The sequence below is a fragment of the Zalophus californianus genome, chromosome 10 (genome assembly GCF_009762305.2).
Source record: "Zalophus californianus isolate mZalCal1 chromosome 10, mZalCal1.pri.v2, whole genome shotgun sequence".
In the NCBI taxonomy this organism is placed as follows: domain Eukaryota; kingdom Metazoa; phylum Chordata; class Mammalia; order Carnivora; family Otariidae; genus Zalophus; species Zalophus californianus.
In genome coordinates this window covers 66,417,398-66,444,237 of record NC_045604.1, presented here as the reverse complement: position 1 = coordinate 66,444,237, position 26,840 = coordinate 66,417,398, and the positions used below count along the sequence as shown (strand labels likewise).

The window sequence follows — 26,840 nt, the reverse complement described above, 5'->3', positions numbered from 1 at the left end:
CGCCACGATTGAGAGCCACGAAGGGGATCCAACCCTGGCTTGCTGGCCCCTCGAGAGGAGAGATGAGTGACAGATGGTGAGCTCGTGTCCTGAAAGCCCGGGGAAGGTCAGAGAGTGAGGGGTCAGTAGGAGCATTCTTGGAGCTTGGGGACTGTTTTCCAGCCTCTGTCCCTGGGAGTGCTAAGCTGTGTCGATTCCTGTTCTCTCTCTCTCTCTCTCTAAGCTCTTTACGTCCTTTAAAGCGGTTTAGCATGTTAGGACCAGAAAAGGGGAGCCACCCAAAGCCCTCTCCTACTGGAGTGGGATGAACTGGAGAGTGATGCACTTAGTTGCATAGATGGCAGCCCTGGTAGAGCTGGACCCCATGTCCCTGCTCCTAGGACTCTTTTCTGGGGGTCCGCGGCCTTCTCTGCACCTGACCCTCGTGTGTCAGCCCCCGTTGGCCTCTGGCTCTCTCCCTGGTGTCTGATCCAGTATAGAAGTGTCTGCATGGCACCACGGCTCTGGGTGCCCAGGGGCCAAGGGTGGGTTCACCAGGGCCTGCAGGGACTAGCCTAGAGCACTGGGAGGAGACCTTCGCGAACAAGCAATGCATCTCTGAATGCCTTTTTGTTTTGGTGCTAGTCCCTAGTAGGCACGCCCAACGGGAGTGCTGCCCCCCCACATCTGTTCGTTCACCCAGCACTTTTGGCTGTCCCCTGGGGCTCACCTACCAAGCAGAGAGCTGGGCGCTCAGTTGCTCTGCTACGTCTGGGCAAGGTCCAAAAACCTGCTCAGTGGCCAGTGGAGTGGAGTGCCATGGGGAGAGGGCTCGAATACTTGTAGATGAATCCTGGTGCAGATGAGGTTTTGTCTTTTAAACAGTTTTAGAGAGAACCATCAGGGGTGTGGGGTGGGGGTGGGAGGGGCAGAGGGAGAGAGAGAGGGAATCCCAAGCAGGCTCCATGCCCATCGTGATGCTCAATGTGGGGCTCGATCCCAGGACCCTGGGATCATGACCTGAGCCGGAGGCAGACGCTTAACCCACTGAGCCACCCAGGTGCCCTGGGGCTTTTGCTTTCTTTCAGATCATGATGAAACACCCCCTGCTATAGCTGAGTGCCTGGTTCTCGTGAATTCCTGCAGGGGGTTTGCCGCAAATTTCAGGGTAGCTGAATTCTGAGTCCCGTTGGGATTCTGGTACCTCAGATCCGTGACACCCACTTTTTGAAAACCAAAGGGGAGAAAAGTTTTGGAAAGGTAGTGCCTTCTGTCTGTCCTTCCTCTTCCTGATGCCCCTTGAGGGTAGACAGTACCTTTGCAAAAAAAAAAAAAAAAAAAAAAAAGTCTGGTGTTGATTAGGTGTGAACGGCTGACTTTGCACTGAGTGGAGCAGCGTCAAAGTCGGGGCGGGCCTGGGCATCCATGTGTGAATCTGTTCACAAATGACTGTTGATACGTAGCATCTGTTGATTTGAGGAAAGCAGGTTTTGCCTCAGCGAGCAGGAAGGTGGCATCTCTGTGATGTTATTTCCACCTGGATGGGGCCTGCCTGGCAGAGTAGCTGGCTGGAGTCCCCCTCTTCCCCTCCCTGGTGCCCGCTGGCTGGGGTCAGACTCGTGCCCATCGCGACTTTGCTGGAGACGAGGACGCAGCCGTTTGCAAAGAAAGGCATAACTAATTAGTTTTTTTTTTTTAAGATTTACTTATTTATTTGGGGGGGGCGAGGGTCGGGGGTAGAGAGAATCCCCAGCAGACTCCCTGCTGAGCGTGGAGCCCGCCATGGGGCTCAGTCAATCCCAGGACCCTGAGATCATGACCTGAGCTGAAACCAAGAGTTGCATGCTTAACTGAGCCACCAGATGCCCCATAGCTAGTTTCCAGTGTGTACTGGTTTTAGATGACTTACCCGTTTGCCACTTTGAAAGTAGTATATGTCAACTAAACGAATCAGGAAAATACTGGAAGAGACCATAGTTACTCATATCTCCCAAATGCAGGAATTAAAAGAAACTTTGGTCAATTTATTTAGCATTTTTTTCTCAGGAAATTTTTTTTTTTTTAAGATTTTATTTATTTATTTTGACAGAGAGAGAGAGAGAGAGACAGACAGACAGACAGCGAGAGCAGGAGCACAAGCAGAGGGAGTGGGAGAGGGAGACGCAGGTTTCCCGCTGAGCAGGGAGCCCAATGCGGGGCTCGATCCCAGGACCCTGGAATCAGGGCCTGAACCGAAGGCAGACACTTAACGACTGAGCCACCCAGGCGCTCCTCTCAGAAATTTTTTCTAAAGTGTCCTTGTGAAGTGGGTGTAATCCCGTCCCATCTGGGGACGGTGCTCAGTGCTGCCACGCTCAGGAGCTGGGGAGTGAGGACTGGACTCCTTGCAGCGCGCAAGGCTGGAAGTTGGCTTTCCAGTTTGAGCGTCCGTGGATTGGTGCAGTGGGCCAGTGCCGGCAGGGCAGACCGACTGGCCCCACATCACTTCTCAGCTCTGCTCTAGTGACGCTTTCGTTCATGCTTATAACTTGCGTGAGAAATTCAGGGAGAATTAATTTTCAGCCCGGAAACAAAGTCTGAATTAAATAGGTCTCAGGAGGGTCTCAGGAGGGTATCCATTAGCAGACAAGCTGAGGCTTGGGAATCATCAGAGCCCTGTGGCCTGTGGGAGGCTCCTGCCTTGGTTAGCTGGATTGGACTGAGAGGTAAGTAAGGGGAAGGCCTAACTTGGGGGACCTGGGGACAGTGGGATATGGGTGTTGCCCTGGGGCCACCAGCAAGGGTCCTTTTGAACAGGTATGGCTGGGGCCTGGTCTCCACCCACCCTTGTATGTCCCTAACATCTCCTTCAGAAACCTCTCTCGCTGGGGCCTGTGGGCTGACCGGACGGGGGTGCTGCGTCCTGCATGTCTGTGTGTTGGGGATGGGGCCAGGGGCCTGGGCAGTTTGAGCACCGGCAGCAGCCCTGTGTGAGCTCTGATTATGGGCTGTCTCCTGAGGCCTAGACGTTGGGTCTATGGGGCTCACCCTTGTTTATTGCCATAAAGTCCAGGATCCCAGGTCAGAGCCCATGGTGTGAAATGGCAGTAGGTGATGGGCCCGGCTAGCCCCTCCCCTTCATCTCTTTCAAGGGTATGGTCACCTTCCAGAAAACTCCTTGGCTTTGATGAAGGTGTAGGCAGCCCATTTGTGCCTGAGCGGGGCCCCGTCCCTGTGGGGGTACCTCGAAGCCAGTGGGCCAAGTGTTCGTGGAGGCAGTGTGGTGTGGTGGGCACAGAGCAGGGGAGGGCCGGGATCGCACCCCAGGGCCACCATTCGGGACACCATTCAGGGTCGTTAACAGCTCTGGCTTTGGTTTTCTCCTTTGTGAAGTAGGAGCAATGAGACCCATGTCACCAAGTTGGAGAATGGAGAGCGCCCGGGGTCTGGTGGCGCCTGTGTGTGACTGTGACGGTGAGGGCCTGTGACCGTGGGTCCTCTCTGCTCTCCAGCCTCCTGTGCCTTCGTTCTCCCTGTAAATACGAGTAGCTCAGGGTCCCTGCAGGACTCCCGGGCCGACCCGGGCTGCTCCCCTGTGACGGGCAGGTGGGAGGGAGCCAGCCGTCTTCAGGAGCCCCTGGAGCTGTGGTTGAGGTCTTCAGAGTTGGTGCCTCCCTTCCCTCGTGTGAGAATTCGGAGTCCGCAGGCATCTGTTTGGCCGCAGCCTCCCTGCTGCTGGCCCAGGCCCTGCATCCAGGGTGTACCTGGCCTTCCCGGGCTTCCCCCCACGGCCTCGCCCCAGTTCCTCCCTGCCTTGGCCAGAGTGCCCCCCGGCTGCTTCTCTGGGGCCCCCTGCTGGTTCGTTCTTTCTGTGGGTTTTCTTCAGCCCCAGCATGTCCCTGGGACCCTATCCTGCCCCCTCCCAGCACGCAGTCCCGTGTAGGCTGTAGGAGATACTTGGGGGACCGGCCGCACATGCTCCCCTGGGAGGCAGCGCCGGGTACGGTGGCTTTCTGCCTCTTTGGCCCTGACAGACAGGAAGAAACACATTTAACACTGTGAGTAGAGGGAAAAGTACGGGTGCACACAGGGAAAACAAGTTATCAGGAGAGAGTCCCACCCACAGTGTGCTCTGAGGCTTCCCTGGCTGTCCCGCATGCTGCTCCTCTTGGTTTTTGTGCCGGTTTGGATTTCCCAGATGGATGGCACTGGACTGCGGTTTGCAAACCACACGGCTTGGGGACTCGCGGAGCCTGAGGGTGGGGAGGGGCCTCTGCACGCCCCTGGGCCTGTGGGTGTCTGTCAGAGGCCCGCCCAGGTGGAGCAGGGGCAGCTGGGTGGGGACGGGCAGGCCCTGAGGGGCTGGGGTCGTTCGCGTCGGGGCACCCTGGGCCCTAGAGGGAGGTGCTTCTGGAGCGGACGCTCCCTCCCCAACCAAGTTTGGGTCCAGGGAAAAGAGCCCTGAACTGAATCAGGGTGTCTGGCTTCACATCCCCCTTCTACCACTTGGTGGCTGGGAGAGGTCAGGCTACTCGCTTCACTCCTCCACACCCCGGGGTCTCACGGGGTGGCTGTGGGGCCCCCAGCCCCGGCTCCACGGAGCCTTTGGTTCTGCTCCGTGCCTGGGTAGGACAGGGTGGGGGCCACCCAGGGCCGACCTTGAGCCCTGGCCCTCCCTCGCTATCCTGTCTCTCACCCAGCCTGTGTCAGGGGGGGTCTGGTGGAAGAACTAGACCTCCCGATGCCTCTACCCAGACCTCGGGGTGGAGTTGCTCTGTGTGAGTGTGGGGCACCCTCCGACCGGCCCGTTCTCTTGCAGCCCTCCAGGATGGCTGCCATGCTGGGGGACGCCATCATGCTGGTCAAAGGCCTTGCCAAGCTGACCCAGGTGGCCGTGGAGACCCACCTGCAACACCTGGGCCTCGGTGGGGAGCTCCTCGTGGCGGCCAGGGCCCTGCAGTCCACAGCTGCAGAGCAGATTGGCTTGGTCTTGGGGAAGGTGCAGGTAAGGAGGCCGGCGGGAGGGGGCGGCAGGAGGGGCTGGGCCGGGGGCGGGGGGGGACCTGCTGTCCTTCCAGGTGTGGTGGGGTGCCAGTGTGGGGCTGTAGCCCTGTGACTCGGGTTGTCGCTCAGGAAGCCTCACGGAGCTGGGACAGCCCCCGGGAACTAGTGGCCCAGGCCCCAGTTCACTGGCCCGGGGGCACAGGCCACACTCTGTTGGCCCAGTCCCATCCTGCCCGCCCCCCTGCCCCGGCCCTCCGTTCCTGGGCCTCTACTGAACATGCTCAACAGAGGCCTTTTTAATTTCAGAAATTAAAAAACAAAGCAGCATCCACCTTTGTTCTTAGGGAGGCAGCTGCAGGGAGCCTGTGTTTCCTTCCCTGAAACAGTTTCTTTAAGAGCCTGAGCACCTTCTCCACTGTTTATCTGATTTATCTTTCTGGTCGGGTCGGTTTTGGTACAAACGTGGCAGATGGTACCTGGTGTGTAGGCCGAGCGTGCGTGTGCCCCTGGGCATTACACCGCAGTGTCAAGCTGTCCCTGGGGCCTGCGTGCCCGAGGTCCTTCCTGGTGTGCCAGCCGAGCCAGGGGTGCTGAACTCCCAGCTTCATTTCCGCGGGGCTCCGGGCGTGGGCTGGGGGGCTCCGCTCCTTTCCGGGGAGTGCTGGCGCAGCTTCACTGCCTGCCTCCCTCGTCCTCCTGCCCTGTTCCGAGCCCCCGGCCCAGCAGGGGGGTCCAAAGCATGCGTGCATGCAGAGAGGCAGCTGTCAACAGGGTTTGCCACAGCAGAGGGCAGAGCACCGTCTGCCTGGGTGTCACCGTGCGAGCCACCTGCCCCGTTCCTGGGAGCCCGAGGGGTTGGGAAGGGGGCACGGGCACAAGATGCAGATGGTGCCCTGCTAGGAGGCTGTCACCGCCTCCAGGCCTCCGGTCGGGGTTTTAGGATTCCCAACCCCTCCCCTTCTGCTCCCTAAGGGTCTGGTGGTGACACCACCTCACTCTATGGAAATGCCTTTAACTTGTAGAAGTCTCAACCCCATGATGCTGCCCCCAGCCTGGCTGCTGTCCTGGGCGTCACCCCTTCTCAGATGGGGAGACTGGTCCTTGACTTCTGAGTGACTCCCAGGTGCCTTCCTGGTGCGGGGCCATCCCCTTCCTGGTGGGTGTCTTGCCTGTGAAACACCAGTGAGTGAGACTGTGCCAGGCCCGGGGGACCTTCTGAGAGGCGAGTGGGGGGACAGGCCAGGGCATCTCCAGCAGGGTCCTCGGAGGGAGGAGGGAGTGTGGGTCCCACCATGAAGGAGGCACTGAGCAGGGTGAGGGGCCTTCGTGTGCTCCTGTTCTTTCTCTAAAACTTAGATCGTTGGGGCCGCCTCCTCTCCGAGGGGATGGACGCCACATAATCCAGAAATGTCTCTCCCTCCAGACCTTCAAGGGCTTCGTTCACTTGCTCACTGAGCAGACACTGAGCTTGGGGCCCCTCAGGTCACGCAGGGCCAGGGGGCCATGGCTGGAGTTCTGGGGCAGCAGGAGGCCCCACGGGGGTTCCCATGAGCCCTCCTGGCTTCCCTGGTTCTGGCACGTCCCCGGCACCTGACATGTGCTTGCCAAATTCAAGTGCAGGTTGCTTGTGCGTGGAGCCGAGGTCCAGCAGGGGCCGCAGGACGGCCAGCAGGGCCAGTGGTCTGGGCTCTGCCACTAGCGGCCTGCCAGGCCTTGACCAGTTCTCCCAGCCTCACTGTTCCCTTGATGAAATGACAGTTGATGGCCAGTCTCTTTTTTCCCCTGGAGGGCAAGTCCCTCCTTGGACCCCAAGCTGCAGTGAGGAGGGTGTGCGGCTGCCGCTGGTTTGCAGCACCCCCAGGTGCCCCGTGTGTGGCCCCAAGCCCATCCCTGCGGCCTCAGGAGCAGCACCATTCCCCCAGCCTGTCTGCAGCCCACACAGCTCTATTTCCAGATGAGGTGGCAGAGAGGGAGCAGGAACTGGCTCAAGGTCACTCAGGGTTTGAATGCAGCAGGAACCTGGGCCTGCAGTTTGGGTCTGTGTGGCCGTTACAGAGAAAGCGTGACACTTCCCTCCTGGCCTTTCCCCGTACCCCCAGCTCCCAGGGATGGCAGGCCAGCCCTCATGAGAGCCTCTTAGAGGAACGGCCAGGGGTGAGGTGCTGGCCTGGTGTGGCGGGTCGATCCTGTTGGCAAGTGGCCCTTGCTGGTCTGGTTGGCCTTTTACTTCTCCGAGCCGTCTGCTGGCCTGGCTCACTCCCCAAAGCCCTGATTTACAGATGAGGAACTTGCTGCCTGAAGTGTGGCGGTCACTCCCCTGGGCCTGGCGAGGCTCCCAGCAGGTGCTCTGTGATTGTCCGGCTTCCCTGGAACCCGAGTGGGGCCTCTCAGGAGCAGGGCCGGACCTGGGGCTCCTGGCTTTGGGCTGGGAAGGTGCTCCCCTGCAGATCTGGCTGAAGGCTGCCTTCCTGGTGGAACATGTGGCGCCCTGTGCAGGGGGGCGGGGGTGGACACAGGGAAGAGGCCCAAGCGGGCCTCTTGCTCATCTCATGCTGGCTTTTGCTCCCCACAGGGTCAGGATAAGCGCCAGGAGCCTTACGCCGAGAACTTCGAAGACCCGGAAGCAGAGTTCTCTGGGCCTCAGACTGGGGGGACCCTCACAGATTTCTCTGCAGCCTCCTCCCCTGACTGGTCACCCCCTCCATCCTGGGATCACACTGGCAGTGAGGGCCCGGCTCCTGCCTACGTGACCAGTGGACCCTTTAAGGAAGCTGGGCTCTCAGGCCAGGCCACCTCCCCTCTGGGTACGGTCACTGGGAGGCTCTTTGGAGACCCCAGACACCCACTTTCTGCCACGGGCCTTCCACGAAGGTTCTTCCACCAGGACCAGCCCCCCGTGGGGGGCCTCACCGCAGAGGACATTGAGAAGGCCCGGCAGGCCAAGGCTCGCCCTGAGAGCAAGCCCCACAAGCAGATGGTGCGTCCTGGAGGGCCTGGTGCAGTGGGGTTGGGGTGGCCGCCGCTCCTGGTGGTGCTGGTGTCAGGCCCTCCTCTGGGGACGTTCTCCGGATGCTGTGGTCTGGCGTTTTCGGGGACACAGAGGCCCCCTTTTGGTGGACTAGGCTGCCAGGTGGAGCGGCCACCTTTGGGGGTGGAGCGGGGCTGTGGGGGGCCGCGTGAACCCCTACAGGCTGGTCCTGTCCCCGTTTGCCGATTCTGTGAGGTCTCTCTCCTTGCTCCCTCTAGCTCAGCGAGCATGCTCGGGAGCGGAAGGTGCCAGTCACACGGATCGGGCGGCTGGCCAACTTTGGAGGTAAGGTGGCTGTGTGCGCTCGTGCCGCCTCACCTGCCCTGGCCAAGGGGAGCTGGGAGCGCTGTGGGGCCCGCGCGGAGGTGGGAGAGGGCGGGGGCCTGAGGGGTCCCGTGGAGGCCGTCAGCGCCTGCCTGGGCTGCTCCTGACCCTTCTCCCGGGGGGATGATCCAGTGACTGGATTCCACTCCGCCTCTGCTCACCCCCAGGGGTGAGCGTGGCCACACTTGGGGGACCGTGTCTGCGGCACCAGCCTTTTCCTCCTGCTGCTGAGCCCCGCCGCCGGGAGGGGCCGGGTGGTGAGCCGACATTCCTCTCGGGGCTGTTGAGCTCCCAGAGTGGTTTTTGCCCCTGACCGGCTCCGCAGGGACTTGTGGGCTGGACCCCCACAGGCTAGCGGGGTGTTAGTGGAGGGCTCACAAGGTGCTGGGGCCTTGAGTTGCTGTCAGAAAGTCTGTGTGGTTGGGAGCTCTGTCTGTCCTTTTCATTGGAACTTTTGAGTAATTCTGTGTCCAGTACACCTGTGCTGAGTCGAAAGGTAATTTTGGAGTGAAGCCACTCGTACCTGCTTTTATGACCTCATGTTGTCCTTTTCCACTCCCGAGCAAGATGCAGGTCACTGTGTGTGTTTGAGCCATGACCTGCTTGCCTCGCGTTTTGCTCGCGTGGGCTTCTAAGTGTCCCTCCGGTGTACCGGCCGTCATGCACGCTGTGCTCTGCAGCCTCTTCTCCCAGAGATGACATCCTGCTCCTTGTTTGGAGTTGGCTCTGTGCCCCCCCCCCCCCCCACCGGAGCCTGGCCCTTGGAGCTGGACCCATGTGTGGGCTCTGACACCGAGTGACAGCTGCCGGGCTTCCCGATGTGCAGAGCCCACTATGTTCATTGGATGGAACTTTCTTGAAGCTTTTGTTCTATCATTGCTGTCTTCAGATTTGGCATCTGCGGCTACTTAGCTGTTCCAGAGTCTGGCTTAAAGTACCTCCCTCTGCATTTTAGGACATAGTTATGGCTTTATTTCATTTTGTGGGCTTGCATTCAACCAGTGCCTCACAGAACATTGTAACTGCCTGGGACGCCACTCCCGGCACGAGTTTGAGAATCTGAGCTCTGGCGGCCTCCGGCGGTCCTTACTCGGCAGGAGCCTGGGCACGTCCCCACTTCCCACAGAGGCTGCTGGGTGGGTGCGTTGATTACTGAAGTGTTGCGTGGAGGCCCTCTCCTCTCCTCGATGAGTTTGAGGCAGGAGCCGTCCCCTCTCGCTCTGTGGTCTCTCTCTCTCTCCAGCCCGCTTCCCGCTGCTCCAGAGGGGGCTCAGCACAGAGGCTTCGCTTGACCCACGGGTTTGGAGTGGAGTAATCCTCTCGGGGTGGGGGCGAGGCTAGTAGAGGGTCTGTTTGGGAAGAGTGGTCAGAAGGAAGGTTGTGGTGGTAAACTGAATTTGACGGAATGCCGGGAATTCCCGGGGAGAGGGGCAGGAACCAGGCCCTCATGGCTGGGGTCGAGGCGGATGAGCAGAGTGGGAGGGGTTATGGGGGAAGGTGTGTGGGGTGCAGGGCTCCCTGCGGGTCAGACGCTGCCTGGTCTGGGGTCAGGGTGAGCAGGTGCTCTGTGCTTAGAAGCCTCCGGAGCCCGTGCTCACAGCCGCCCGGGGCCTGGAGCCTGGAGCCATCCTCAGGGCGCGCGCTAGAGGTTCGCCCAGGGCTTGGCAGCTGCTGTGTCGGGCTCTGAAAGGGGAAGGTCTTGGCAGGGAGCAGCCGGGTCTGGGAAGAATGTGCTGTTCTGGCTCCAGATGGGAGTTCTGGGCCTTCAACCTCATCCTGAAATTGTCACGCTGTGCGCTACGGCCCTTCAGCCCGTGTGAAATCAACTTGGTGGGTCAGGACCGGCACTTAAGAAACAAATGGAGTAGAATTGAATAGAAGATCAGAATTGATATCATAGATTCTGAGAATCTTAGAATCTATGGTAGAAAACGGTAAAAACCATTTTTTTTTTTTTCTCCAGAGCTACAAACATCCTGCTTATGTGTGTTGTTCGCTGTATTGTGAAGGGTGTGGTTTACCGGTGGGTCGTTGTCTAAACAGAGTGAGGTAACACTCCGGCTTTGTTCTTCTAGGATACACTTCTGACCTTTCTTCCCCTCATGGGGGTGCAGTGTGGACTGACAGGTGTAGGGATTTTTTGCAGGGTCGCATGAAGGAAAGGGATTACTCCAGACCGCCTGGGAGGCAGGCTCGCCCTCGAGAAGGTTAGCGGTGGGTGTTCAGCTGGTGGACGTGGAGGGGGTGGGAGTCCTGGGTCCGCTTTGGCTTGGGAGGCCTTATGACTGAGATGTTGTGAGCAGGGCGGTCTGTGGATATTAGGTCCTATTAAGGAGTGATATGAAAGATGGGATCAGAGTCTGGGTTTGGGGTCAGAACTTGGCTTCAGGTCATCAGAGTAGTGGGTTATAATTCCAGCCCGGCTTCCTTGTGATCTTGGGCCCTACTTAGGTTTTCTCTTCTTTAAAATAGGGGCTTCTTTTTTTCTTTTTTCTTTTTTTTTTTTTTTTCTAGAACCAATACATTTTTATTTATGCCTTGTACTTTCCCAGGGTAAAGAGAGAAGGGAAAAGGGTCAGCGTATGTGTTACAAACACTAGCAAGTGGGAAAGGAGGTACCCAGCACAGTAGAATCAACCACCCAGTAAACCCTGCTTGGAGGAGGAGTCACTCAAGCCCACGGGGACTCAGTGTCCTGCAGCTCAGAAAGGGGGGGGTCGGGGAAAGAGCAGAGTTACAGGCTTTCCTCGCTCCCCTCCACCTGCCCTGTAAATTCAAGATTGCGCACACACAGGTGTGGTTTCTGGTGGTTCGCACGGAGCTGCATTCGTCCGTCTCCTGTTAAACGATCTTGTGGCCACTTTGACACGTTTCTTGCACCTGCGTGGAAATTCCTGAGTGACGTGGATGTACATTCATCTTCCCAGTCTCAGTCCCCCAGCCCTACTTTGTATGTGGAAGGCCCGCCGCCCCGCCCCCCGTTGCTTTTGCTTCTCTCTCCCCTAAGATTAGAGATTAAAGTAGGTTTGATCCATCCCAGTACAAGTGTGTTAGTACGAATCACAGCAAGGAATGGTCTTGACACAGGAGATTAGGAACAGAGGTTGGAGTGTTCTTAGCTGCTTCAGGATTTAAGTGTGTGTATGTGTGGGGGGGGGCTTTTTTGGGGGAGGGGGAATAGGAGAGGGGATGGGAGTCAAGTGTTTAGGACAGAAGATCTGGCCGGAAATAGGGGAGGGGAACCCAAGAGAAAGGGTGCTTCAGGACCCCCACACTTCTAGAGGAGTCACCGAGCTGTGGTCTACGTTCTTTTCCTGGTGCAGAACCTTTTGTCAAAGATGCTCTGGCTATTTTTCTCAATACAAAAAAGTTTATAAACAATAAAACCCCAAAAGAATATGGAGAAGACCAACACATATTCATGAAGTCCTACAAAGCCCCAACGAATACGATCACCGGAGCGGGCAGCGATTTGGGGGAGACAACCTGGGATCAGACGCACGTCACCCGAGGCGCTCTGTTGGGTTTGCCCCCTTCCAGCACAGTTAGGTAGGTTTGTGGGGCTCTCCTGGCATGTGAATGGAACCTCCTTTTCTCCTTTAGCCCCCATGACACTCCTCACTGCCACAGCAGGGCAGGACACTGGCTCTGGGCACCACAGAGAAGCCATGGCGTATGGTCTCTAGAAGCCAATGAGAAAAGCCCAGAATTTACAAAGGTTAAGACACGTTGCCTTTGCCTCAGACACCCATCCCTGGGCAGCTCGAGATGGGTCCAGAGGTGTTGTTCTGAAACCTGTCCTTACCCCTCATTTTTATTTATTTTTTTATTTTATTTTATTTTTTATGTTAATCACCATACATTACATCATTAGTTTTTGATGTAGCGTTTCATGATTCATTGTTTGTGTATAACACCCAGTGCTCCACGCAGGACGTGCCCTCCTTAATACCCATCACCAGGCTAACCCATCCCCCCACCCCCCTCCCCTCTAGAACCCTCAGTTTGTGTTTCAGAGTCCACTGACCCCTGCATTTTTTAAAAAATGCACGCACGCACCTGTTGTGCAAGGTGGGCCCAGCCCAGTCTCGAGATGGATGGATCTGGTAGGAGAAGGGAGCCCCGGGCACTGGGATCAGAAGTCCGGAGCGGGAATCCTCTGTTACACATAGAAACGACCCCCAGCCAGTCCTGGCTTCCCATCTGCCCCTTTCCCCGAGTGCAGCCTCGCCTCGCCTTCCTGCATCACCTGTTCTGCTTAGACCACTCTCCCGTCTTCCAAGAGAAGGAGATCAAGTCCTGGGGCAACCCAGTTCACACCTCGTCTCCCACGGAACATGGCAGGTGGTGGGCTTTCAAGAGCTGGCTTTTCGGCCCGAGTGTCCTCTGATAGGCAAAAATGAGGTGGTTGCTTAGAGTCTGCCCTCCACATAGTTGTCCTCCCTGGTGATAAAGCAAGTATTCTGGGACCAACTGGAGCCGCCCACTAGCTCGATCAAGCCCCTGAGAACACCATGCAGGAAGGAGAGCCTTAAGATTAAAATATGCAAAACCACAAAACCGGAATATATTATGGAAAAAAAGTTAAAATGCACAAGATACGTCACTTGCACATAGTGCTGTTGGCCGCCTGGCGAGAGTGGGGCCCAGGTGCGGTGGTCCAAGGGAGCAGAATGGGGGGAGGCCTGCAGTTGTTCCCCCAACACCCCCTCTGCTGCAGCAGCCCCTGGCTTGGGACACTTCTCGGTGGGTTAGGAGATGAGGAAAAACCCTGCCTCAGCCCTGGGAGACTCCCTCCCACACGATGGAGTGGCTCATGGTTTGGGCCCCGTGCGCACACTGAACCACTTTCAGGGGTCTCTCACCACCGCCTGCAAGTGGCTGGGTTGACCCAGAGCCCAGGGTTGTCGGCTGAGCCTGTGGCCTCTGGTTGGGCGGCCCTGGACAAGAGGGATTTTGCATTGGCTTTGGTGAGGATATTTTGACCTGTGGCTTAATAACGTCTTTCGTCTGCGTTGGGGAATTCTGGTCATTTCTTCCAGTGCTGCTCCTGTACCCTGTTCTCTCCCACGACACATGTTAGGTGTGTCACATGTCCGCGGTCCTCTGCGTGTTTCTTGTGTCCTTGTCTGTATTTTCTGTCCGTTTTCCACTTCGTGCTTCAGAGGCGTCGTCTCCCCACGTCCTGTGTGTCTGGAACATGAGGGAGGACTGGAGGATGACCGAAAGGAGACCTTAGCGGATCAGGCCTGCTGCAGAGGAGGCTGATCTCCGAAGGAGCCGATCGCTGCCGCTCGTTCATTGTTGTGGCAGCCGGGCCTCCACCAGGAACCTTACAGTCCTGCCAGGGAGGCAGGAGCGAGGGGGTGCCGAGGGCACCAGGGCGGGAGGACACCGGCTGTGCAGAAGCAGGAAGAAGGAGGGCGACGGGTGGAATGGCTTGCGAAATCTGGTCTAGGGGACAGATGTGACAAGACTGGGCCAGGAGTGACGAGTAGAGCAAACGGACCCTTGGGAACCCTTGTATTTTTAAGAAGGTGAAAAGTTAAGGGACCCTCATTCCCAGAAAAATGCTTTGCTTTAAAAAAATAGTTCACACGGGGCGCCCGGCCGGCTCAGAGGAGTGTCAACTCGATCTCGGGGTCATGGGTTTGAGCCCTGTGTTGGGTGTGGAGCCTGTTTCAAACAAACAAACAAACAAACAAACTTGAGGAAGGGGGAGGGGCGCTGTGGGACTCTTGTCACCCTCCGTCCACTTCAGTTATGATGTGACGCCACTTGTCCACGCGTGTTTCTGCTGCTAGTCGCGGGCCTCTGGACGTGAAAACACTGAGTAACGTCTTAGTACAAAGGAAATATACCAAGAAAGAGATGAGGCCACAGAAGAGTGTCCTCTCTGTCGGAAAATAAGGTGTAGGGTGGAGGTGCGGCATTGGCTGTTGGGACGCTGACCCATGCGGGGATGCACTCTCCCTGGGGCTGTCATGCCCTCACCCCGCACTCTCGTGGCCCCATCCCAGCGGTAAACAAACACCGGGTGACTGGGAGTATTTGGTGTTTTGGTTATTTTTTACAGCAACCATTCTCATGTTTTAATAATGCAAAAGTGCAAAGCACATGCTCCCAAGATCAAGGACAGGAAGCTGAGTAGCAAGTTTGGTGACCGACTCGCTGTGGGAGCAGATGGAGGCCCAGGAGCGAAGCAGAGCTGTACTGCTGGGACGCTGCCACCAGACCTGCGGCTGGGGCGGGGGTCCCGGGGCGGGGGAGGGGAGGGCGGAGCCTTTGGGCCTCGTGTGGCAGCCCCGTGTGCCCAGCCCCCTGGCTCCATGCGCCAGAGTTGCTTGTCTGAAGTCAGGCGTCCCCCTCACAGAGCTTTATCAATCGGGCACTCAGTCATCAATCGGGCACTCAGTCGTCATTGAGGCCGCGCAGATCGGAGGTCCCAGGGCTGGCGGGCCGTGTGCAGGGCTGACTGCTCGTGGGGTGCCCTGGGGATCCTGGGGGTGCACTCCTGCTTTCCTCTCACAGCGCCCGCTCAGTGGGGGTGACCGGGGTGTGGGCGCGTGGTTTCTGCTCCTCCAGGAGGTGCTCTACAAGGGGCGCATGAGTCTGCTTTGCCCCCCGAGGAGCTCTGTGAGGGAAGCCAGGGCAGATACGGTGATGTCCGATTCAGGTGACAAGTAGTGCCTCAGTGGCCTGTTCCCCACGGCCGTGTGCTTGCTTGTGACCGCGCAGGGCCCTGAGCGGAGTCCGAGACTGCAGCAGGGCTCCTTGCTGGGTGTGGGCGAGGGGGCGGCTGACGGCCTGGGGGCACGCAGTCCAGGGAGCTTGGCGCCCCTCTTTCCTGCTCCCCGTGCTGTCTCCTGAGGCCAGGATTCAGGAAGTTTGCTGCAAAGGCAGCGTCCTTGCCCCCCACCCCGTTGTGTGTCCTCTGGCTTAGAAGATGCGTTACGACAGCGAGGGCCCAGAACGGGGCCTGACACACAGTGTGTTGTCCGTAGAAATCCCCGGGGCTGTGGCACAGAAACCCCCGTGAGTCTTGCTCTGTAAACAGCCCAGAGTTTCTGGTGGGTACAGCTACTTCCCACCCGGGGCACCTTTCACCAAGCCTCCTTCCTGACGGCGCTGTTTGTTGGAAGGTGTTTTGTTTTTCCTTTTCTCGGCCTCTGCTGTCGGTCTGGGCCGAAGCCCAGGGTGCTCCAGGGTGGCCTTGTTGGGCTCCGATGACCTCCAGGGGGACTGCAGGGAGGAGGGGCCGAGCTGGGGGCCTGGGAAGCTGGCCCAGGGCTCTCCTGTCTCTGGGGAGAACCCTGCTGCTTCCCTTCCATTTCTTGACTGCAAAAGCTCTGTTCTTGAGAGAAAGGCTAGCAGCCTTCGTGGCAGGGGCCAGCACCTCCTCGCAGTCCAGGACAGAGGCCAGGCTGCTGACGGCCGCCCCGGGGCCACAGAGCTGGCTCTGTGGACGGTTGCTCGTCTGGCAGGACTTGCTGGCCGGCCATGTGGGCCGAGTTGATGGTGGATCCCAGTGCCCTGAGCACTGGGAGGACTGAGGTGGGGCCGAAGAAAATGGGTCACACGTGGAGTGAGCAAGTGGGGCTCCAGGCATCCCCACCAGGCCTCGGGGAGTCTGAGCGGAGGCCTCCGATACCGCCCGGTTCTGGGAGAGGAAGAGCCTGGCTGGGCCTTGTGCTTTCCACTCAACAAGGCTCTGAGAATGGCTGGAAGCTCGCTGGGTGGGGGAGGAGGGCTGGTTTAGTCTTGGTTCACTGGAGTGGGAGCTCCTGAGGTCAAGGTCAGGGCAGCCGGGCTGGCCACAGTGGGGAGCCCAATGGCTGCCGCACCTCCAGCTCCCTGGGAGCTCACAGGCCACCGAAGGAGCCTAAGGCGGTCTCTGTGGAACGTTCTTTTGGTGATCTAATGACAGGTCCTTGCCCTTGCAGAGCTTTGGCCTTGCCCGGCAGCCTAGAAATGGCCAGGGAAGGGTGTGACAGAACTTCTGAGGGGGACGACGGGCAGGGGAGCTGGGGGGCCACCTCTGCTCGCAGTGGCCAGGCTTGTTAACCCGAAGCTTGTCTTTGGACTTGATGCAGGCAGATGCAGAGAGACCTTGATGAGGGTCATTGTAGTTTGAAGGTTAACCTTGCTTGTTATCACTTACTTTGCAAAGGCAGATACCGTGCTGGGTGGGGCGGGGTGGGCAGGCAGCAGGGAGTTAATGTTTAATTGGCGCGGCTGCTCTCCGCTGGTCTCAGCTCTGTGCCCAGTGCCTTCTGGAGCTGGTCAGAGCTAAAAGGGGCCTGGACCCCAAATGACCTTGGTGGGCCTGAGGGCCCTTTCAGGTGCCTGGCTTCTTCCGGTGGCTTCCAGAGCTCGGCTCATCCTGCCCTGCGCTGCTTGTATGCGTGAGCGCTTGGAGCATCGCTGGGCCAAACCAGGCCGTGCTCAGTGCGTACACGCTGGATTTTGAAGATTCCGTACAAAACCAAAACAAAACTGTGAAATGCCTCTGATGATTTTTACACACAAGAGGACTTAGTAATATTTTGGATGTGTTAGGTTAAATAAAATACACGATGCGCATTCACTTCGCATGCTTCTTTTTGCCCCTTTTTTTTTTTTTTACTGTGGCTACTAGAAAACTTACCCTTCTGCACGTGGCTGGCCTGGTGCTTTCTCTAGGCTGTCACCACATTGAATGGGAGCAGTGATGGTCTGCAGCGAGCGCCGGAGCGCTGCCTGGCTCCACTGGGAGCTCGTGCTCTCAGTTGGCCGCTGAGGCCTCACGGTGACCTATGGGGCTGGTGACGCGCGCGCTGCACCCTTGCCTGATGGCAGCTAAGATACATTGCAAAAGCACGTTGTAAGCTTGGGTTACCTTCTTTGGGTTTTTAAAATTATTGTTCTATTATTTGTTGGCTATTATTTTTTGCTAAATAAAATTTTCAATAAATTCAATAGTATTTTTCCATAACAGTAACACATAATCATTGTGCAAAACTGGGAAAATACAGAAGCACATGCTGGTTTCCTCGCCTGTTAAACAGTGTGCCAGGGGGCGCTCACGCCTCTGGGCGTGGGGGCTGCTGCGCCACCCGCCTCCCAGCCCCACGGGCCTTGGCATCTTTGGCATCTTCTGTGGGCCCCTGCTGTCCCTTCTGCTGTGGCTGGTGCGCTCACGCACGTGTCCTCCACTCTCTGCTAACGGGTGCCCCCACACCAGCGAGAATCGTGCCTGAAGTAGAGGCAGTAGGTCCTGACCGGGCCCCTGGGCTTTCTGTGTGGCCTCAGTGGCACCTGCTGTGCTCTGTGGGCCTCTCCTGGACAGCTGGGATCGGGCATTTCTGGCCTCTGGACAAAAGAGATATTGATGAACTTTGATTTTGAAGATTGTGAAACAGTTTTTAGATGAGAAATTGTCTGCCGCCCCCGTTGTCCTCAGACCACTGTCCGCACCCTCCAGGCCCTGGTGGGCGGTGAGTCTCCATGGCTTGGACCCGGGACACTGACCTCTGCCTTCACAGACTATTCTGACTCCCACCAGTGACTCCTTTCTGTCACTGTACTGTACGTTCTAGGGGGTGCCCCATGGGGTCAGGATGTCCTCGGCCCATGGACCGTTGCTGCTCTGTGTTCTGTTTGTGCAGGGAAACCGTGTCCCACGCATGCGCATTCTTAGGGCCTTTGCGTGCCCTGCGAGCAAGGGGGCTGGGGGTGGGGTAAGCTTTTCCACGGATGGCGCCACACCTCTGAAAACAGCACGTGTGTCCCTCATCTCTCTCTTCCCCCTTCTTAGGACGTCTGGACTGTCAGCAACGGTCCCTGGGGAGCTGCGGCGGGTGACCTTGTGAGCTGCTCTGGGCCTCACGGATGGAGGGCGGTGGGTAGTCCCCACACCAGCACCCAGCACTCCTTCTCCTCCTTTCAGGTCTGGCCGTGGGTCTAGGCTTTGGGGCACTGGCTGAGGTAGCCAAGAAGAGCCTCCGCCCAGATGACCCTTCAGGTGAGCTGGGCCCTGGGAGGTGGGCCGCTTGGCCCCCAGCCCCTCCATGTTCCTGAAGTGTGGGCCTCCAGGGGCCGTCTCCTGTCCTGTGTTCCATATAAATGGTGCCCCGGAGTCATCTGTGGCCCGAAGGCTGCTCTAGCTGGCCCGCCCAGCCCTTCCCGGCTCCTCCGGTGGCTGGCACACCTGCCCGCTTCTGATTCACTTTTGGCCCTGCGTCTGGCTTGCTCTGCGGGGCTGTTGCGGCCCAGGGCTCCCCACGGAGTGGCGGCTGAGGGGTGTCCGTGCTGCTGGACCAGACCCCTTAGGGCCCTTGGTACCCCTGCCTCCGACACCTGCCCTCTGTCTCTGAGGTGAGCACCATGACTCCTCTGTGCTCTGCCTCCCAGGGGCCGTGAGGTCAGGTCACAACCGTCAGCCCTCCCTAGTCCTGGTGGCCAGGTCAGGGTGGGACCATGGAGAAAGTTCGGCAGACTGGCTGCTCTGAATTTTGTGGTGCTCATGATGCCGTGACGTTGGGTCAGGGGGCAGCTCGGGGTGTAGGGGGCTTTCCCTTCCCTGAGTCCCGAGAATGGTGCTGGGAGAGCCCTCTGCTCGGTGGATTTCTCCAAATGTATTTGAAGATCTGGGCTGGGTGCCCCCCAGCCCATTCAGGGAACATCATCTCTTTTCTGGGGGGTTCCCCAGGGAAACCCCACTGTGCTATTGCACTGTGACCCCTGAAGCCCCAGCTGGGGGCCCTGAGGGGAGCCTGCCATACACCTGGATGACCCCTCTTCACCTGCAAGACCCTCCTGTGGGGACGAGGGGCCTCATGGAGAAAGGCCAGTGGCGTGTCCCCACAGGCCAGAGAACAGGGTGCCCAGGGCACATCGAGTGTCCTTGGAAGGGGCTGGAGGACAGAGAGGGTTTAGCGAGGGTATTTTTAGTGTTGGTGCTGAGACACTTTGGGAAACGAAGCCTGGCTTTCTCTGGAATGAGAAGCCAATGTTCTCCGCACCCCCCCACTCTGCCCCCGGAAACTGGCTGCTCCTGGGGCACCTCGGCCAAGCAGAGAAGAGGCAGGACTGGCTCCAAGGTTACAGGTGGTGACCTTCAGCAGGGAAGTGGTGACCCTGGCTGGGGGTCAAGGGGCCTAGGGACCATGGCCTGAGAGCCAGGGTTGGGGGGCCTGGGCAGCCCCGAGGCTGCATTCCAGCTCTGAGTGGGCTCTGGCACCCATGGCCTGGAGGATGCTGACCAGCCCAGCCCGCTCGGCCCCAGCAGAGCCTCTCCTGAGTGGGAGGCCTGCCCACCATGGCCCAGCTCCCCCAGGCAGGTCTCAGAACTGGCCATGCCCAGACAGGAGCATGTACCTCTGGGCTGTGGGGAGGGGCTGCCTGGAATGCCTGAGAGGGCCGGGTCCCCAAATCTCAGGAGTGCTGTAGGCAACCCAGGGCTGTGGGGTGGGGGGGATCGCAGAGCTGCCTCCTCAGCCTCCCTCCTCCTCCCTGCCTTTCTACTGAGGCCCAGGGTTTGGGGGGGGCAGTGCACAGAGGGGCCCCTGTTCTCTCAGCTCTGGCTCAGGGCAAGGGGGTGATGTGGGGCCCCTTCTCGGCCCAGCTCCCGGGGCAGGTCCGGCCTCACGCAGCTGCCCTTGGGGGGCAGACGATCCGCGGTTGCTCTCGGGGGCTTCTTGTCTGCAAACTGAATGTCCCTGGGGCTTAGTCCCCATGTCCCCCCCCCACCCCCCATCTGTCAGAGGCCAGGCTGGACGCAGCCCCTGGGGCGGAGTTCCTTCCTGGAGGACGCGGCTCCCCCACTCCGAGTGCTGAGGACAGTGCCAGGCACCGTGGGGACAGCTGTGGGCAGAGATCTAACCAGGCTCACAGGACGGAGTGCAGGGAAAGCAGTGGGTGTCCCAGGGCTGGAAGAGCTGGGGGGAGGGGGTTCCCGACCAGGGTGGACTTGTTACTGGGGCTGGCCTGTGCTGGGGTTGAGGTGAGGGGGCAGACGCCACAGCGGGTCCTGACGTCCTTGTGGCCACGCGGTAGCAGCCCCCCCCCTACGTCCTCACCCTGCAGCCTACCACCCCTGGTCGTATTGGACAAAGGTCATCTGCACCCATGAGGTTACTGTACTGTGGGGGCCTCCGTGGGCAGACGGGGAGGCAGACAGCAGCCGGCTGAGTGCTGTCCTTGACCCTGTGCTCTCCTCCCCGGAGAACGGCCCCCTCCTGTGCCAGCTTGCCTTGTAGTGACCTCAGGGGTACAGGTGACCTTTGTCCTGCATGTGGGTGGGAGGGACAGTGACAGCGTCCTCACGTGGGTCCCTCCAGGTCCCTCCCTCCTGGTGCCTGCCCCTTACGTGCTGCTATGGCCTTCTGTGCTGTCCCCATTAGGCCCCAGGGAAGGATACGGAGGGAGGGGCTCCGCGTGTGTAAATGTGTGTGCGTGCATGTGTTGGGGGGCTGCTGGAGTCAGGCCTGGGAGGTCTGGGTGGTCCTGAAGGACGTTCCACAGCACCGGGCAGGTGAGTATGCGGCATGGAGTGTAAGTTGCATTGCTGGTTTTAGGGGCGCTCAGGAGGCTGGAGCCAGTGTGAGGGCTCCTGTTTCTTCACGCTGCACTTGAAAATCCCCCATACCCCTAAGTTCTGTATTGTCCCTGTTTTTATGAGGCTGGAGCCTGGAGGTGATGGGCTGGGGTGCACTCAGGCTCCCTGGTGCCCCGGGCCGAGTGATGAGACGAGCTGTGGTGACCCCACGGGCGCCCATGTGGCCGGGTCGGGTGAGGCCTGCAGACACCCGGGAGGCGACGGGCGGGCACGTGCTGACCTGGCTCCTGCCCGCAGGGAAGAAGGCCGTGCTGGATTCCAGCCCCTTCCTGTCAGAGGCAAATGCGGAGCGCATCGTGCGAACGCTGTGCAAGGTGCGCGGGGCAGCGCTCAAGCTGGGCCAGATGCTCAGCATCCAGGGTGAGTGCACGTTGGGGGCTGGAGCCGTGGGGGCCCCACTCCGGAGGGGACTCGGGGGATGTTCCCCCACCACTGACCCCTCTTGCTTAAGTTCTGGCTCTTGAGCAGCCAGGATGTTTAAAAACATCTTAAGTAGGAGCCCGTGGTGGCTTTTCTTGCTTCGTTGTGGGTGTTTTGGCATCTCTGGAGGTGATCCTAACCTCTCCCAAGTTGGCGAGAGTCCTGCTGCTGCCAGCGCCCCCTACTGCCACGTGTGGGGGCCGGAGGGTGCGGGGGGGGGGGGTGCCGTGGGGGTGGGGAGGTTTGAAGACGAGTCCCCTCCTGGGCGCGCAGCTGGGCTCACGGAGGGCATAGGATGGAGTTAATCCCCGGGGCAGGCGGGGTGCGTCTGCAGTCCTTTCATGAGCCAGCCCCAAGTGCAGGACCCCTGTGTGGTGACTCCTCGCAAGGACAGTGTCAGAGATGTGTGCCGGGCTCTGCACGGGAGGAGCGTTCTTGAAGCATCCTCCGTGGCCTGAACACACAGCCCCGAGCGAGCAGCAGGTGGCTGAGGCGGCGGCTCTCGGGACTTGTGTGCAGGACGTCACGCTCCTGCCCTTGGTGCGTGGCAGAGCATTTCAGAATGCTGACAACCGCGGGAAACCACCATGTGAGGAAAGCCGGCCGCAGCGGCCTTGTGAGGGGCCGCCATGCTCCAAAGAGATGCATCAGGAATAGCGTCAGAAGGGGAAAAACTGTTCTCTGTAGGTGATCAGGTTCTGGGTGTTTCTGAGCTCTTACTCCACTTCTGAAATTTGCTGCTTTTATAATCCCAAAAAGCTTTGCTTATTATTTCTAAGAAATCCACCTTCTCAAGTCACTGGTGAGTTAGCAAGCCACAGCACCTGCTGCCCCATGCCGGGGCCCTTGGGCTGCACGGACGCCCCCTGCACCCCGGGGGAGGCTGTCTCCGGCCTCTGTTGTTGGCTGTGTTGCCCCGGGAGTGCGCACAGCCCAGCCCAGGGCCCTCTGTCCTCGCTGGAGCCTTCGTACACAGCCTGGGGGCCGTGGAAGGGGCTGCTCTGCTCCTGACCCATGCGCCTGCCTTCTGAGGGGTAGCCCTCTGCTGACTTCTGGTACCTTCCAGATGATGCTTTCATCAACCCGCACCTGGCCAAGATATTCGAGCGGGTGAGGCAGAGCGCGGACTTCATGCCGCTGAAGCAGATGATGGTGAGCGGACAGGGCCTGGGGGCGGGGGGAGGTCTGGGTCCTCTGCCGCCCCTTCCCCGCCTTGGGCGGCAGCTGTGGCAACCTGTGGGAGGGGGCAGCCTGGGGGTGCATCTCAGGGTGTCCCGGCATACACTATGCTCACGGCCCCTCCCTGGCTCCTCCCACCAGAAAACGCTCAACAGTGACCTTGGACCCGGCTGGCGGGACAAGCTGGAGTACTTCGAGGAACGGCCCTTTGCGGCTGCCTCCATCGGGCAGGTGCACCTGGCTCGCATGAAGGGTGGCCGCGAGGTGGCCATGAAGATCCAGGTAGGCACCCGGTGTGTGCATCTACCCCTGTGGGGGTTGCAGAGGGCTGGGCTCAGGCCCTGCAATGTTGGGGTCTCCTCACCCTACATCCCCGTGCGCCCCCTCTGCAGGGCAGCGCCTGTGTTTGCTCAGCACTGGGCACTGGGAAGTACCTGCTGAGTGAGTGCAGGTAGAACGGCCTCCCTGTGAGCTTGGTCTGGGCGGGGCCAGGGGACAAGTCAGTGTCTGCTCAGGGGGGATGGGGCCCTGACTGCTTGGCGGGGGAGGGGCAGATGGTGGAGAATGAAGTCATGAGGGGACCTGGGAGGTCCTGGCAGCATCAGAGGGTCACATCTGTCACTCGCCCAAGGTATGGGGTCTGGGTGGGACTGGGCTGGGAGAGCAGGGCTCCCTCACAGGGCCCGGCCCTGCCTGCCCGGGACCCCTCTGCTCCCCCTGCAGTACCCCGGTGTGGCCCAGAGCATCAACAGTGACGTCAACAACCTCATGGCCGTGCTGAACATGAGCAACATGCTTCCTGAAGGTCTGAGACTGGCCGCGGGGTCAAGGGCAGGCATGCAAGACAGGCTCTGGGGACCTATGGGGGCCGCCTTGGGGAGCCCCCAGCCCCCGCTGACACCCTCCTCCCTGGCGCAGGCCTGTTCCCTGAGCACCTGATCGATGTGCTGAGGCGGGAGCTGGCCCTGGAGTGTGACTACCAGCGAGAGGCTGCCTGCGCCCGGAAGTTCAGGTAGGGCTTGCGGCCGGCAGCTCCCACACCGGAGACAGAGGGGCTGCTCGAGGCAGCCCCCGGGGTGGGTGAAGGCCCCTGCAGCTCTGAGGGGTGGGTGGTGTTAATTGGGGACTGGGGTTGTGGCCAAGTTTTGTCCCCAGAGTGAGGGTTGGGAGGCTCTGGGGCCAGGGTGTGACTGCCCCAAGCCGCCCGCCAGGGAGCTGCTGAAGGACCACCCCTTCTTCTACGTGCCCGAGATTGTGGACGAGCTGTGCAGCCCCCACGTGCTGACCACAGAGCTGGTGTCCGGCTTCCCCTTGGACCAGGCTGAGGGGCTGAGCCAGGAGATCCGGAACGAGGTGTGTCTGACCCTGGCCTTGGGCCCCGAGGTGCTGCTTCTAGGGATGAAGGGGACAGAGAGGGCTGTTGTGTTCCTCCTGCCAGGGACACCTGGAGTCAAGAGTCCTCGTGTGGGCAGTGGGCAGGGTGGCCAGAAGAGGGGGGAGGGCGGGAGGGGGTTCCCCAGGCCCCAGAGTTGGCCTGGTGCCACCATGACCAGGGCTGCTCCCTGCACCCCTGTCCCCGCAGATCTGCTACAACATCCTGGTCCTGTGCCTGAGAGAGCTGTTCGAGTTCCATTTCATGCAGACAGACCCCAACTGGTCCAACTTCTTCTATGACCCTCAGCTGCACAAGGTGAACCCCTGGGAACTTGACTGGAGAGGGGTCTCTGCAATCGGGGGTTTTGGCCCCTGCTCCACCAGGCTAAACCCCTCCAGTATTGCTCCTTCCCAGGTAGCTCTTCTGGACTTTGGGGCAACTCGGGAATATGACCGATCCTTCACGGACCTCTACATTCAGGTCAGCAGGGGGGGTGGGGTCGGCCCAGGGGACACTGGGAGGGGGGAGGGTGACGGGGCTGCTGTCCTCCCACCCCCCGGTGACCATGGGTGACGACGAGGCCCGTCGGGCTCACAGGTTGGGGGCTTGGAAGGAGTGAAGGGGACAAGGGCGGGGGGGGCATTGGGGGCTCCCTGGCCCCCGGGAGCGCCTCCTCCCCTGCCGCTCACGGCCCCTCCTGGGTGTCTGCCCAGATCATCAGGGCAGCTGCAGACAGGGACAGGGAGGCGGTGCTGAAGAAGTCCATAGAGATGAAGTTCCTCACCGGCTATGAGGTCAAGGTCAGCTCCCCGCGGCCTTTGGAGCGCCACAGGCCCCACTCGTGGGGAGGGTGGGCAGTGGGCTGCTTTTCCCCCAAACTTTGACTTAAGAAATGAAGTGAGAGGTGTCAGTGCCCTGGAGAACTCTCCTTGGGTCTTCCTTCACCCCTGTTCCCTGGGCGTCCTGGGCGGGGTGGGATGAGGCGTGATTGGAGCCTCTGGGGATGGGTCAGTCAGGAAGCCCATGCAACTCCCTCCCGCCCACCTGTAGATCTGGAGCTGGGGCTTGGTGAGTGTGGGGGGAGGGCACAGCCTGGCCCCCCTTCTGAGGTCTGGGGGCTGGCCGGCAGGGGCCCGGAGCCGGCTCTGCGGCCCTTTAAGTGTGGGGGCACTGGTCTGTGTTCCTGTTCCCTGAACTGTCACCAGAATTCCCCGAGAGAGCAGCCCTTTCCCCTCCTTGCCAGGGGGGAGGTTGGGCGTCCGGGCCACCCTCAGGAGGGGTGCACAGGCCCACAGCCAGGCCTCCAGGCTGTCAGGCTTTGGCCGCCCTGCTGTGCCCGGAGCCCCTGCCCGCCCTGCCTCACGCGAGACTGGGGCACACAGCAGGCTTGCCCCAGCTACTGTCCCTTAATCTCATTAATCATCAGACTCCCCCTTTGAGCCTCCTCCCCTTCAATGCCACCTGGTGGGACAGCTCCGTGCCAGGGCGTGGCCCCACTCACCCTCAGCGCCCCCCCCCCCGCCCCAGGCCATGGAGGATGCCCACCTGGACGCCATCCTCATCCTGGGGGAGGCCTTCGCCTCGGAGGAACCCTTCGACTTTGGCACGCAGAGCACCACCGAGAAGATCCACAACCTGATCCCTATCATGTTGAAGCACCGGCTCATCCCGCCCCCCGAGGAGACCTACTCCCTGCACAGGAAGATGGGGGGCTCCTTCCTCATCTGCTCCAAGCTGAAGGCCCGCTTCCCCTGCAAGGCCATGTTTGAGGAGGCTTACAGCAACTACTGCAAGCAGCGGGCGGCACAGCCCACCCCGTGAGCCCCCCGCCCGGCGGTTTCCCTCCTGGGGACCCTAGCGGAGGGGGATGGGACTGCCGGGGGATCCTCACTACCCGAAATATGGAGAAGCCTGAACGTACATATAGGATGAGGCTTGTGTGTTTCTAGAATGAGCTTTGTGTTTTGTGCCCTTTGCGCGAGCCTGTGCTCCGAGCGGTGCTGGCAAAAGCCCTGTTTCACTGGATGAGGTCCTGCCTGCTCTTGGGCTGGGCTGTGCACTGTGGACAAGTGGAAGTTTCTGGACCCGCGGAAGGGGTCAGGAGCAGTCCATGCTACAAGTTGGTGTGTGGGGGCCCCTCTTTCCCCCTCTAGGCCCAGAGGCTTTTGTGGAAGGAGATGAATGTGCCAGTGTCGCCTGGTTAGATCTGAGGGCTCACCACAGGCTGTTCATTTTTGTACAATTCTTGTAATTGTCTGATTTGTTTCAATGTTAAAAAAAACAAAAACCCACCCTCCTAGCATCGTGGTGTGAATTCTTCTATACGTAATAGGCACCGAGCTGATGGCTGATCAGCCCGAGGTCAGTGTTACATCCTAGGCCACCTCCAGATGCACCTGAATGCTCAGCCCAAATCCATCACTGGAGGGGGTGGGGGGAGGGGGAAGCCGCGTGCCCCCCCCTGCACACACCACGCATGCAGAAGAGCCAACGGTGGGGGGGGGCGGTGACCCCTGCCGGCAGGGTCTGCCTGGCTTGCACCCCAGGGGGCCAGGCTGCTGCTGAGGGAAGCCTCCTGGCCTGTGGCTTTTCCCACAGCAAACTGAATTCCTAGGTGTGGGCATCTGTGAGCACGGCCGTGGGACCACCCCCCCCCCCCTCCTGCAGCCCGGTACCGTGACAGGGGCACCAGATGGTGAAGGACAGGCAGACTGCTCCAGGACGGGATGGAGGTCTGGCTGGTCTCGGTGACGGCAGCTAGGGGCCTGGCGCCCAGCACCACCTGCTCTGAGCCCTGTCAGAGCTGTCGCGGCCCTTCTGAAGGCTGTTTTGGTGCATTTTTAAAAACATATATTCTGCATTTATGCACCGCCTTCTGGGACATTCAGGGCGGGCAGGGTATAGGACGAACCGGCTCAGAGCCCACGTGGCTGCTGAAGGTCAGGATCTGGAAC

General features: G+C 59.7%; 1 protein-coding gene across 3 annotated transcripts in view; it reads left to right on the top strand.

Annotated features, from left to right (window-relative positions):
- The window catches only part of COQ8A (coenzyme Q8A), a 40,020-nt gene extending 13,815 nt beyond the window's left edge, over positions 1–26,205 (top strand). For all 3 annotated transcript variants that reach the window (XM_027612782.2, XM_027612780.2, XM_027612783.2), the window contains exons 2-15: positions 4,778–4,963; positions 7,535–7,939; positions 8,209–8,275; positions 18,243–18,317; positions 21,150–21,272; positions 22,399–22,484; positions 22,653–22,793; positions 23,235–23,316; positions 23,430–23,523; positions 23,723–23,864; positions 24,094–24,201; positions 24,301–24,366; positions 24,600–24,686; positions 25,414–26,205. In XM_027612782.2, the coding sequence (XP_027468583.2) occupies positions 4,787–4,963; positions 7,535–7,939; positions 8,209–8,275; positions 18,243–18,317; positions 21,150–21,272; positions 22,399–22,484; positions 22,653–22,793; positions 23,235–23,316; positions 23,430–23,523; positions 23,723–23,864; positions 24,094–24,201; positions 24,301–24,366; positions 24,600–24,686; positions 25,414–25,707 (1,947 nt within the window). In that variant the 5' untranslated portion in view covers positions 4,778–4,786 and the 3' untranslated portion in view covers positions 25,708–26,205. The remainder of the gene's footprint in view (positions 1–4,777; positions 4,964–7,534; positions 7,940–8,208; positions 8,276–18,242; positions 18,318–21,149; positions 21,273–22,398; positions 22,485–22,652; positions 22,794–23,234; positions 23,317–23,429; positions 23,524–23,722; positions 23,865–24,093; positions 24,202–24,300; positions 24,367–24,599; positions 24,687–25,413) is intronic.
- Positions 26,206–26,840: the final 635 nt, after the last annotated feature.